Raw genomic sequence first — 13827 nt, forward strand, 5'->3', positions numbered from 1 at the left:
GGGGCAACGGGCCTGGGCCGAGGCGGGTTGTGAGGGACTGAGGGGACACGGAGCCAGGGGTGCGGTGTTGCGAAGGATGGGGGGGGAAAGGGGTATTTGGGGACAGGGGCAGGAAGGGGGGGTCTGGGCCCTCCTGCGGGACAGGAATGGAGGTGCCATCTCCAGCCGGTCCCCGATGGTTGGCAGAGACAAAACAAGTCAACTACCCGAGAAATGGGTGTAGGAGAAGCACGTGGAAAATAGCACTTACGAGTTTCAGAAAGCCCCAAGTTCATTTTTAATAGTGTGTGGAAATAACCTATGATCATAACTGTACTTTAACAAAGGCTTTTTTGCTGGGTGAATTGTCTTTCTCCCCATTCTCTCCCCCCCCCCCAAAAATAAATATTTGTTTCAATTCTTTAAACATAGTCAAAGAAGCAGATCACTTTACTAGAAAACTGTTTAGCTTAGTGGTCAAGGCTGTCTCCCACAGAACAATTTGACTTCCTAGTCCAGGCTTCAGTTATCCAACATTTTGAGGTTAGAAGTTCAAGGTTTGTTAATTTTGAGGAATGATGTCTCTCCCCGTGTTTAGCCACGAGGGTCAAAAACGTCAAGGGAAAAAGAGGGTGTCCCAAGCGCAGTGACTCTTGCTCTCCAGGTGTATCCTTCCCAAGGAACCCTACCACAGGAGACAACTTCTTTGGCAGGTACTTGGCAGTTCAGGGGTAGGTACGACACCCCTGAGCCTTAAACCCAAGCTGTCCAACATCACCACCTCTCAAGTCTGTCTCCAGTGGCTCTCTCTAGCTTTGGAAAACCAAATGGGAGTGGAAGAAAGATAAAGGCTTGGCTCAGTGGAGGTAACACATTCAGAAAGTGAAAAAAGGTTTGTCCCTGGGGAGGAAGCTCTTCTAATCCTCCATGGATTTGCCACTGCTGAGACCTCCAGCTGCAGCAAGCAGCGCCTTCCCGAGAGGAGGAGACAGGCCCTTCTCAAACCAGCACCTGGTTTTGATGAGAGCAGTGTGGTGGTGACAGGAAGGGAAAGTGACAGTCCCAGGTCTCAGAGAAAGACTCTCCACCAAAGCAGCCCTCAGCCTAGCCAAAATATTCGGGTGCACAGATATGAGGCATGTCATACCAAAATGGAACGCAGTACGATCCACCTGGCCTTGGCCAAAAGGCCTGATTTTTTTCAGTGGCTTAGTCCCACTCTAATATCTTTCAATCTTCCTGGGACAGTCATAGGTGTCTGCAAAGGAGGAAGCCAATGACAGCCTCATGCAGATTAAAAAAATAATAATAAAATCTCCAACACAAGTTTGATAAGAAATGTTGGATGCACTTCCACGTGGGCAGATCTTGAAGACAGTTGTCAATATTCAAGCAAAGGCTTTGCACAAACAGGCATCTTCCACCTGAACAGCAACTAAAGATGGCTCGGCTGGTCCTAGAAGGAACCATGGCAACATAGTTGTAGAAAAATCAGGCAGAAGAATAATAGCTGCCGAGTCGGCTTCAACACGGGGAATGCAAACCAAAACGATCTAGAAACAACTTGGCCATCCTGTCAAGAGAGGGCATCAGCAACCCTGCGAGGTTCTCCCGGCTGCTCAAACAGGCCAGGCCGATTCTGGGGAGGAGGACGCACCGACCCACAGCCCGGCTCCAGGGAGCAGGCGAGCTGTGCCCGCACGGCTCCCGGAGGACCCTTCTTACCCGGCTCTGCAGAGCCATTCTCAAAACTCTGAGAATGAGACTCAGGCAAGGGACAGAGCCCGCTCCGTGCCACAGGTGAGCGGGACAGCCTGTCCAGGTGTTCCTGCCCGCTCCTGCACTGCATGGCGGGCACCTGGCAAATATCAAATTAACCACTGAAGATCTGAATGACCATTACTGCTACAGCATTTTTGGCTATCTGCCTACCAGATGCGGAGCACAGAGAACCCTTTGTTCCAGAGGCATTGTTACCACAAGCCAAACTGCCTACTGCCGCAAGAGAGGTGATCAGATTCCCCTTCTCCTCCCCTCCCCATCTGTTCATTGCAACCATGTTACGTGTGAGAATTTGCATAAATTGCCTTCTGATCTGTGGAAGAAAATCCAAAATCCAGTTTGGAAATCCACAGCAGGTTGACAAGTAGCTTTGATCCCTGAAATTTCCAGAGCGCGGCAGATTAAGGATTAATTAATTAACATTCTCCCGATCCAAAGTGAGGGAAATCGTGCCCGCTGTAAGCACAGAACAAGTCTTCCTTTAAAGAAATCCCCCATCAGTATCTAAAGGTTCTCCAATTAGTCAGGAGGGAAAACTCATTTCATGTACCCAAGTCAACCACTCTATTTTTCTGGCAGGTGTACATGAATATACATTTGTGACAGACACGCAAACCCTCATCAAATCCAGCACCTCAGATACGGTGGTTTTCTCTTGGATGGCACAGGACTAGAGTCATTGTCCGAGTGAGATCTCAGAACCTGTCTGAGGCAAACAGTCCAGAATTTGGACAGGGTATTAGATGGCAGCCTAAAGGTCAGAATCATCCTCAGACCTCAGCAGATCTTTTTTCTTGTTTGCTTCCAGGATATTTTTAGAGAGCAGGTCTCTCTCTGGGCACGATCTGCCTCACAGAGAGGCTGAGCTTTCGTGACCGACTCATCCACGTACGCAGATCACCTGCAGGCCCAGGGAGAGATGCAGACTGTTTTTAAGCACTTTTCAAGCACTCTTGGAGCCACAACTGATTAGTGAGTCATGCAAAGACGTCATTGTGAATATATTTCTTGCTCTTCTGCTTTGTGAAATGCAAAAGCACACGAGAAAACCGTGAGTTCAAACACCTGAATTGGGTCCAGGCCACTGTTTCTTCCAGTACCTTTGCATTTCTAGTTTCTGAAAGGACCAACTTCTCTCCTAATGACAAACAAAAGACTGGCTGCACCAAGTTAGAGCAGAGGTCCGCCTTGCCCAACACCCCCCAAGATACCAACCAACAACAGACACCTTTGGAAGAACATAAAGACAAGGCAAGGATATTACAACAGACCCCAGAATACTCCATCATCTTCCAGCCATTTGTGATTCGGGGATTTCCTGAACTCAAAGGGATGTCTGTGTATTTAAAGGATCTTCCATGAATTTGTCCAATCATTTTGGAGCCTATGCAAATTTCAGCAACAACATCCCAGGGCAAAGATTTCACAGCTTAGATAAGCTCCATGACAAAAAGACCTTATTTGTTCTGAGCCTCCTATCTTGCAATTTATTTGACTTTCTCTACTGCAAAACCTCATCAGACCAACCCTTGAAAAAGAAAGATGATCTGAGTTTTTTCAGTTATGATTTGAAACAAATAACCTTGCTTACAAGATCAGAGACCCAACGGTCCAAAGAAATTACTCTGATGGACAACCCCTTTTCCCCAAAAAAAATAATACAGAACAACATGTTCCCGCAGGTTGAAGTAGAAAAGGAGGAAGCTGGGACTCGAGCTCCTCCGAGGCATCCTCATACGTGTTGAACTAGACAGAGGACTAGCTATGTCTGAGGTGGTAGGTGCAAGATATCTTCCTCCTCTCTTTCTGTTTCAGGTTTCAGCGAGGTGGTAGCCCGAATCTAGAGAGGCTGTTGAAATACTTCCTTGTGCAGTCTAAATATCTCCAACACCATCCAACTTAAGTCAAGACACTTGGCTACACATACTGTGAATGCAATTCTTTCCAGGACTTCTGTCGTACAGTTGAAAAAATAATCTCCATTAGAAAGCACGTCCATGGCCTTAGCTTGCATCTCAGAGAGATTCGAGTTTTGGAGCCAGAAGTGTTTTCTAGAGATGCCGCTATGTTCAAAGCCCTAGCAGCTGCACCTGACAAACCATAGCCAGCTTGAGAGCACTTCTCAATCTCTCTCACTGTACTAAAAAAAAAACCTTTGTATTTTCTTCCTCAGGAAAACAGCAGCCCATATTTTTCATTCACAGTTTTGGAAGAAAAAAAAAAAAAAGTGATCCTTCTTTGAAGCAGAGAAACTCACACTGTATTTGGGATCCTCTTTGAAGCTTCACCTTTTGTGCCTGTTAAAACCAAGTATTTTGATATGAAGAACTGGGGTGCCAGCCTCTCCCTTTCTTCCTGTATCCCTGTAATAAATATCCTGAGTAATACTCATAGATTTCCTCCTCACACATTTTCATTTTTCTTTTGCCACTTCCATTTCATTTTACAAATCTGAGAGAAGGTTTTGGACACAGCAAGGAAAGAAAACAAAACAAAACAAAAATAGGAGAGTAAGTGGAAATGCCAAAATGGAAAAATCAGACTTGGGAATTTTGTTTTATGAAATGGGAAACCATTTCATCTCCAGCCCAACCAAACTTCCATTTTTTTCCTGCTAACGGACACACAAGGCGTGTTGTTTCTGACCTGAGATGCGCCAATGCTAGCTACCTTGGTAGACTTGCGAACTGCAGTTCACGGATCTGGACCGGAGAGAACATTATGATAGTCTAATTTGACCTCGTCTGTACTGCAGGCCATAGCACTTCCTCTCATAATTCCTACAGCACGTGCATACTTTCTGTCTGGACTAAAATGTATTTTTCAAAAACCATCTATCCTAATTTAAAGGCCTTAAGTGGTGGCAAATCTAACACACGCTTAGGCTTGCAGCTTGAGGGTTACCTAGAAGACAACCTTCACGCAAAACCCGTTCAGCAGTCTGTACTCCCTTGTCCTCAGAAGCAGAGGATGATCTCTCCCTGAAGCCGAGATCCAAACTGAACTTGCCACTGGATTCTCAAACACTGACTAAAAATCACCCCCTGGAACTTGGTACCTTGATCTTGAGGAATCAAGACAGGATGACCTGGTGCTCCCCACTCTCTCCTCTCTAGATTCTAGGCGTTCCCATGCCTGCCTGGACAGGCAGGAGGAAAGAGGAGCAATTTTTCTCCTGCCAGATCCTAGAAAACCATGGGGCTGCTCAGAAGGAGAGGGAACCCAGACAAAGCCATTTCCTTGGAGAGTAAGTCCTCCAGGGAAATGCTTTAAAAGGGCATCCTTAACAATTGCTTTTCAGACAGTCCCAATCCAATTCCAGAAGAACTACTGGCCCAAATGACTTAGAAAAGATTTTTTCAGAGACACTTTCCAAGATGAGGATGACACAACTGAAGCTTCACCACTTCTCACTTAAAGATGCCATAAATCGAGGAGATGAAGACCACAGAGTCAGGTGCCAAGAGTACCTCGGAAGAAGGGATCCTAGGAGACCTCTGAAAGCTAGGAGGCCCCAGAGTATCATAAACAAACACCAAAAGAGCCTGTGTACCAAAACCACGTTCTCCATGAGTCACATCTGAAATTGAAGGCAACAGGCTTTTCTTAGCCCTAGAAACCACAGAGCAGCGCATTCAGAACTCAGAACCCCAGAGCTGATGGCCACGGAGGCTTTCCTCTGAAACACGCTTTCCCACTGATCCTGCGCATCAGCCATATGGAGCTACCAACTGGAGAGAATTTCTCGGGAAACAGTGCTCCTAGCCTTCGGTGAACTATTTGAGGCTTAGCCTAGAAGATGGTTACAGGCCAGGAGAGATGCTTTATACAGGAGCTCTGAGGAGTCCCTCCTCAGCTGAAATGGCCAGATGAGTCAGAAAACTGCCCCAAAACCGGAGAGTCAATCTGACCAGCCCTGACATCTCCCCATGGAAACTTCCCAGAGCCAAGAGGCCAGCTGCATCGGCCTCATGCAGATTTTGAGCGCCGGATGTTGTCCGTGATGCTGGTTCTTTGGAAATGAATCGCAGTGAGCTATGCAGAACTCTCCCTCCTGCCCAGTCCCAAGAAAACAATCTGACAAAACCAGTTCTCGCCAGTCTCCTGACGTCAGGACACCTTTCAGCATGTGACCATTAAACAAGAGGAACATAACAACATAATACCCCAAAACAACTGGAAAGTACTTCTCAGACTAGAGCAACTGTAACTGCTTGTAAACCGAGTGCTACATGACATGCTTCTGCTTCAAATTAACAGAGGTACAGTTAAGGTTAAAAGGGGATTACGCCCAAGACATTTTGTTTTCCTATCAAACGCATCCATCAGCAGCGCAGAAGCACACGCAAGTCAAACTAACAACCTTCAGACTACACAGACACACAGACATCACCACCTTTAGTGGTGACATCTTCAGTGACACCATGTAAAAGCTCTTGGGGACACAATAGAGTTTGCTTATTTCTAACAGAAAATAAAACCACACAGAGCTAGCAGCTAGCAAACATGGGGATATCTGACCACTTTTGCTATTGCCACTTTCTTTTAAGACTGAACAGAAATACAAAGGAGTCCCACTTTGCAGTCACGATAGCATACCAGGACACGCAGATTTGACTTCAGAAGCTCAGCTACTGAGCAAACACTTGTTCCAAACTTTCTGCCCCAAAGTTCCAACAATATGGCAAAACTGGTTACAAAACTCCCTTTCCTTTCGCCGATTAACGTGCTTTAACATAACATCACCCTTTTGCAGGATCTTTCAGAAGAAAATTAATACCAAAGCCTTCATCCCGCATATTCTACAGTTCCCGTGGTACTTTCCTCCACATCCATGATGCTATCAACAGCGTCCTGGCCAGATTACTGCCCAGCAGACTGTGTTCTGCCCCCCCCAGCCCGGCAGGAAGGTCCTAACAGCTCCTGCCCCAAACAGCAAACCCATGCGCAACACCACCGAACAACAGTGAAACAGTCACAATGCCCTGCCCCAGAGGAGACGGCATTCAGCATTTGGGTACAATGATTCCCTTCAGTTCCTAATCCCATTAAAAATCTTGGGATCCTTCAGTATAATACTACTGAGATTGCTCCTGGGGATGCTCACAACCTCCTGACAGGGGACTGAAGGGCCAAGACTGAGCCCCCTTCTATCCTCCAATTCGGTCCCGACTTGCAATTTGCACACCTGACTTTCACAGACCACGGCACAAGTGACTTCAATCCACAGAAGCCCACCCTCCCCTGAGCCACCAGCTGGCACAGAAGAGCCAGACCACCACAAGGAACAGCCGTAGTGCCAATTTTTCTTCAAACATCCAAAACCAACATCACCACTTGCCCAAGACTCTGCAGGAGAAGTTTCAGGACCAACAGGCTTATTTAAATAAAGGATTACCGAAATATCAATCACAAGGCTTAGAGTTAGAAACAGGCCAAAATCACAGGTCTGATGCTGCAGCCGCTCTGTTAGGAGTGTCTACAAACCTTCCTCCAGCGTTTAAACAAACTGCAAATCTGCAGGACCAAAATGCCGTAAGAGGCCTCTGGATAGGGAAAAAATGGAAAACCATTTCCCTTAGCCCAGGTCCTACCGACTCCAGGGAAGAAGCACAAACTCTTTGTTTCAAATCAACACAGGGCAGGAGTCACTGGCTGTAGCCCCTACAAAGACATCACAGCCACCCAACGTCTGTAACTGACCTTCAATCAACTTAACCCCATGCAGAAGACTCGCAGGCTCCTGATCCCGCCTCCACAGAAAACTCCTTTTTGCCCCAGAAGTAACAGCTTTGATCCAACACCACTCAAGAGACTTACCTTCCCAAACTGCTCGAAATACTGTTTCACATCCTCCACAGTAGTGTTCACGGACAGACCACCCACAAATATCTTCTTCGTTCGGGTCACCATCTGGAAAAGGGAAGGACAGGAATTCACCGAATAAACCCAGAGCGAGCAGAGAACGAGACTCAAAAGGCCACTAACTCCCCTCCGCTGCCGGGAAGCGCCTGTCCCCTTGCCACAGCCGAGCTTCCACCTTCTCGAGGCCCCCCAGCCAAACGCGGCCAGCGAGTCTGCCCCATGCCGGACCCCAAGGCACGCTCTCACCCTTGCACCGCCTCATCATGCTTGCCAGCACCCAACCTCCTCCTTGGACAGCACGGTTATCAGCCTCTCCCCTCGCTAACCTGCTGCTACTCTCTTGGCACCTTCACACCACCCCGAAGGCGTGGGACACGGACGGTCCCCGCCCCAGCCCTCCAGCTCTTACCGCAGCCCTGCCACTTTGCACAGCCGACCTCCTCCAGGCTCGCCCAGAGATGCCTGCTCTGCTTCCCAGAGCGGAAAGACGGGCAGGAGGCCTGCCAGCACAGGTAGGCTCCCCACGCTTTGCCCTCCTAGCTCGCAAATTGCAAAGTATCCGGCCTTGCATGGAGTAAGCCTCATTTCGCACCCATTCCCCGGTCACTTAAATGGAGCCCAGTCAACTCCCAGTTAAATCTCTTTTGCCTTTGCAAGAAGGCAAGGAGAATACCCCTCTGCCACTTGTCACTCATGCAACTGGGACAAGGAAGAAAACTAACTACCCTGAGAGGGGCCATCGCTGCCAGTCTGAGGCACACCGACATCCTTTGAACTGGCTCTCCAGCTGCATCCTCCCCTTAGCTGCTTGGCTACACCCCTGCTCTCAGAGGAACACATGGTCCTAATTACCCCACGGAGCATAGGGCTAATCCGCAGCAATTCCCTGGCTTGGAGAGCAGCCCGTTCTAACACTAAAGCACCTTCTGTCACCAAACTGCTTAATGGAATTAACCCAATTCCTACCATGTGCTTCCTGGCTCCAGTTACTCGGGATACCTGCTCACCAATTGTTCTCAGTGCCTGATCCCCCTTACTTCCCTCCCACACCAGTCTCCTCTTCCCTCTCTGCTTCTCAACACTGCTTCTCCCCAGCTCTTTCTCCCGTAACAGCACTTGGAATTGAGACTCTGGATTTTAAAACTCCCATCCAAGAGCAAAGTTAAAGGGAGACCCAAAGTCTAAAGGCAGTCTCCAGCCTGCTGCTGGCTCCTCAGTTAAAAGTTTCTAGCTGCACGCCTGGAAAAAGTTCCAGCAACTGCACATTTTGATGTCAGAGCCTCTTGTAGATAAAGTCCAACACCAAACTCCTTCTACCTTTTCCAGTGCTGAAGCACACAAGGGCATTTCACAAAATGAAATCCTTCTCCCCCTCTCTGCCATACACCTATTCGTACACACACACGTGCATACACACAACCCTCTTTCCACCTGTATCACATCGCGGCATGGAGCTGTTCTGTATCTCCTTAGGCCTGAAACTTCCAGACACTGGCTGCAACTCAAAAAGACCAAGTTCACCCTGGGCAGCACTTATTTCACCAGCTCTAACTAGCGCATCCTAAAGTGTGCACCCCCCTTTACTGAGGGGCCTCTCGGTTCCTCCAGTGCCACGCAAACCCCCAGCGCTGCGCTGCAAGCCGACAGGAGCGTACCGCAGTGCAGCGCATCACACTGGCGGTGCAGCTCAGCAGCTCCCGCTCCAGGTGAGTCCTGAGCAAACCCCAGGGAGCGACTCCACTGCGTGCACTGGCAACCTTGCATGGAGGGACAAGATTCAGCACCACGAATTGACGGTTGGACTCGATGATCTTAGAGGTCTTTTCCAACCTTAACGATTCTATGATTAATGATTCTATGAATTTCACCCTTTGGAGTGGCAAGGGCTGCCCACAGTGCTTACCTTGGGCTGTGCTCGGCGGGGGAACGCTACCTTCGGGTCAATCTGAAAGAGATGTGGGGAAGAACAGGTGAACACGCTTTTGCTGCCTATTTACAGATGCAGGGTTTCCTCCATGCGCATGGCTGTCTCTGCGCACATGGCACCTTGCTAAAAACCCAAAGAATCTACCTGAGGTGCATAAAACGAAGCTGGCTGCAGACATCTTTCCCTCTCGGTAAGGTGTAATCCACGGAGACTACAAGTCCCAGCATGCAGTAGTCTGTCTCCGGCTGAGCACTGGCCAGACGCACCCAAGAGCCCATCACATGCTGGGATTAACAGGCTGGGCTGCACCCTCCCATTCGGCCTGCCCCTGGGTGCCCTGCATCACCGGCCTCATATTAAAAGTGCTTGCTTTTGCCTTTTTGCTCTCCCCCTTCACTCTACCTACAAGTACAGAGCTCACCTGGGTAGTAACAGGACAGAAAAGAGGCAGTGCACGAAAAGCCAAACATTTCATCCCACAAAACACAGGGTGAAGAATAAAAGAGCAGACAGGACGACACAAATTAAACCAAGGAGTCCAAAGCCCCCCAGGCTGCGGAGGCTGTGGCCACAGGACAGCGTGCTGCCCCTCTCCCCAGGCTGCGCTGCACACAATGACGCGATGCCTCCCCTCCACAGGCTGAGCCCTCCATTGTGCCTGTTCAGCTTCTCTATAAACCTGCTGCCGGCCGAAGCTGCCGGTCCCCGCGCCGCCATCCAGGTGCCGCGCGTTCTGCTGGGCTCAGCACGGATGAGCGCGTGCCTGTATTGGCGTCACACCACCACCACCACAAAAGCCGGGACAACACTAATGCAGCTGCAAGCCAAACACACACGAAGCCTCCTCTCCTCCTCAGCCACCACCTCTTTCTTTATAGCCTATTTTTACAGCAACTCCTGTAAAGTTACATCACATCGTGGATGATCCAGACCCACAAATCAGCTTACAAAGACCTGTGGTAAGGGCAGGTCTGGCTCATCCCCGCACTTGGACATGCTGCAGCTGGGAGGGCAGCCCAGAGCGTCGTCCCATCAGCCCGGCAGCTCAAACAGCTCAAAAGGAAGCCGTGTTTCTCCAGCTCCTCTTGCTGCTTTGTTCAGCTTTCCAGCCTGGCCGCCCTCCCGTCCCGCGTCCTTTCACTTGTCACACAGCCCCGAAGCTCAGCTTCCCCGCGCCCTTCCACCAGCTTCTCTCCCTGCCTTCCCCACCTCCATCCTGACTCACAGCCTACAACATAAATAAACTCAGCACGTAAGTAAACAGAGGCAAAAGTGAAGAGCACAAATAAACTCAAAAATAAACCTCCCTCCCCAAGCTCCAAGCACTGGCAGATTAGCATACCCTCCGGTGCCTCCCTGGGGCATCTGAACTGTCCCTCCCCTCCCCGCACACACACACCACCACCCCCCCACACCGCTTCCTGGCTAGTGCAGACACCCACAGCGAATTCTGAGGACAGGGGACGGCAGGAGACCAGGAGGTTGATGGCAGATAATAAGCAAAAACAATAATCTACTGTCTTTTACTTCTCAGCCAGTGTCATTCAGCTCCTGCCAAGAAGATGCTTTCATACTCAGCAATGCTAAGCTCGGCCTCATTTTCTCATTACCCTGAGTGTGATCAACTGGGCAGAGATAACGCGTCCTCCTGGCTGGAGGGAGCAGGCAGTCATTTCACAAATTCTTCTGCACAACCAGCTATTGTTGCAGGTAGAGGGAGGCTGGGGCAACCGACTGCAGGGGCAGCCCTGGGAACACGCGGAGGGGAGTGAGTTCAGTGCCGGACTCAAGTTACTCGAACTGGACTGCTCCTCGGTGGCTGGAGTCTTTCTAATTAAAGCAAAAGCGCTGGTACCTTATTCCCTCATTTCTGGTGTTAAAACAAATAGCCCTGGAGGAGTTGTGTTTCAGTGTCACCCACTGACGTAACGGATCCTTTTTACAAGCCTAGATAGAAATCTGCTAAGAGTAAGAGCATTCAGAGCTGCTCAGATTGTATCCAAAAAACAAAACCCCGGGATCAGGCTGCAGTGAGTGGAAGTCACTTGAGCACAAACCACCTCCACTTCACCCCGCAAGGCTTTGGGGATGAGGAATCCCACTGATGTCGCAGGTGTACGAGCAGGCCGGCCAAGCTCCTCAGTAACGCTCTTCAGGCCACCTACGGCACCATTTAATAGCTCAGGTCACATAACTCCTACGTTAACCCAGCGGGTATCGGTGCCCCAAAGCGGGGGGAGGGCAGGGAAGGACCTGCAAGACCTCAGGACTGGGTTTGTTCATTCATCACACCTCCACGGCTACCTTCGCTCCGTTGGTCTGCACTGCCCGAGAACCGCAGATCGCTCCCTCCGCCACAAAAGACAAACCTAGCAAAAACTAAAGTAACGGCAACAAAGAAACAACAGGGTGACCCGGCACTGCCAAGCCCACTCTTCAAGGCAGCAGCCAGCTGCAGCTTTACAAAGTCACACAAATCTTTTACCTTGAGACTGCAAAGCCAATTCTCGTACCAAGCATTTCCATAAATAACCCTGTAGGCTGCTGCTATATGGCTTACAAACAAAGAGGACTCTGAAAAGCACAAGATTTCCCCGGAGAATCGGGCCAACAGCCCTCGTTAGGGTAGGAAGAATCAGAAAACAATGAAGCAACAAGTTGGGCAGACACTGTCTATCAAATGCTGCTTGCCAGGAGACACCGAGCCTCGAGAGAAGGCTGTCCTTCCAGGACACCGGGCCTTTTCCTGCAAAGTTTCATAAAAGCCTAAATTAGGATTCAGATGAGTTTGTGTCATTTAACCCATGACTCACAGCAGAGCCTTTCAGCTCAGCAGGGAAAAGCCATACCGAGGCTCCATGTGGTACCACAAGACCGACCTCTCACCCGGCAATTACTAGGCAAAACACCCCAAAACATCTGACCCAGCTGAAAACCGTGCTAAATAAAAAATAAAAAGGAAGGGGGGAGAGGATCAAAGTTCCTAACAAAGGAAGAGCCCTGGCAGAACTGCCCCCATTCTCTCTGCCGTGCCGGCGGGGCGAGCGGAGCAGATGCAGCCGGGAATTTCAATGGCTGGCCGGTCCCCACGCGCCCTGCGCCACGAGGCCCTTCTGTTCTCCTGCAGCGCCTGCCCGTCCGCCCCTGCCCTGCCCGTCCCTCCCCACCCTCGTGGGCTGTGAGGTGGGCTGCAGAGCGGCTTCGCACAGGTGGCAGCGGCGGTTCGGGGAGAAGAATGGAGACCATGGGTTTCAGCTCGCTCCTAGCCCCAAAACACTTTCAGGATTAGTGCTACAACAGACATCCATCACTTGCCTTTCGGCTTCGCAGGTGGCAGCGGCGGTTCGGGGAGAAGAATGGAGACCATGGGTTTCAGCTCGCTCCTAGCCCCAAAACACTTTCAGGATTAGTGCTACAACAGACATCCATCACTTGCCTTTCCAAGAGGGGTCTATGCCAGCCCGCAGACTCATGACGGGACTAGCTGAGCAGACACCGTGTTTACACAGGCTAGTAAAAAAAAAGAAAGAGAAAAAAAGAAAGCCCTGGGCCCTCCTCAAAGACTTTACCGTAACCCTCCCCCAGAGCAAAACTCACTTTACATCACTCCTGAAAGGAGGAGGGCTGGGAGTCCTGGGGACCCAGCCTCGGCCAGGAAGGCTGGGGTAGGTTTAACCGGGAGCTCCCGTGGGGAGGAAGGACCTGTGCACATCAAAGGGAGCGATCCAGGCAGTTAAACAGGAACAGACATAAATCTCGCTGCAACTCACGCCGTAAACCCTAAGAAAGGGGGTCTCGCTCTCCCGCCCTCTCCCTTCTGCCAAGATAAAGGCTAGGACGCCCGAGCCACGCGCTGCAAGAAATAAAGTTGCGCGTTTGGACTCCTTGGCAGCCCATGCCCAGAGCCAGAACGTCTCCCCTCACCGTGCCACCCTCTTGCAGCCCCCACTGCTCCCCCATCCCTACCCTCACCTTCACCCCGGGGCAGCAATAAGGAAAAGGAATTCAGGGGAAGGCAAGTCACTAGAACTACAGAGAAGGGACCTCCCACTGAGGCACCTCACCCCCACCCCCCGAAACAGTCTGCCCATCTCCCGAGCACGGCAGATTTGCAAGGCAGGACCGGGCACGATATGCCACTGACCCAAGGAGCCACCGAAATCTTTCTGCTGGCCCAGCCAGGGCTCCTAATCAGCCCCGCTAGCAGAGCGAGGGCCGGAGCTGCGGCCGCTCCAAGAGGCCGGTGGTGGCCCACATGGGGGGGCCCTGGCCAC

The 13827-nt window shown here is 50.4% G+C and overlaps 1 protein-coding gene across 1 annotated transcript in view; it reads right to left on the reverse strand.

Annotated features, from left to right (window-relative positions):
• The window catches only part of MSI1 (musashi RNA binding protein 1), a 33301-nt gene that overhangs the window by 17457 nt on the left and 2017 nt on the right, over window positions 1-13827 (reverse strand). Inside the window, exons 3-4 of the mRNA XM_009287524.1 lie at window positions 9530-9571; window positions 7582-7674 (exon numbers count right to left, since the gene is read on the reverse strand). Coding sequence (XP_009285799.1) covers window positions 7582-7674; window positions 9530-9571 — 135 coding nt within the window. The remainder of the gene's footprint in view (window positions 1-7581; window positions 7675-9529; window positions 9572-13827) is intronic.

The sequence above is a fragment of the Aptenodytes forsteri genome, unplaced genomic scaffold (genome assembly GCF_000699145.1).
Source record: "Aptenodytes forsteri isolate BGI_AS27 unplaced genomic scaffold, ASM69914v1 Scaffold297, whole genome shotgun sequence".
NCBI classification, from domain to species: Eukaryota; Metazoa; Chordata; class Aves; order Sphenisciformes; family Spheniscidae; genus Aptenodytes; species Aptenodytes forsteri.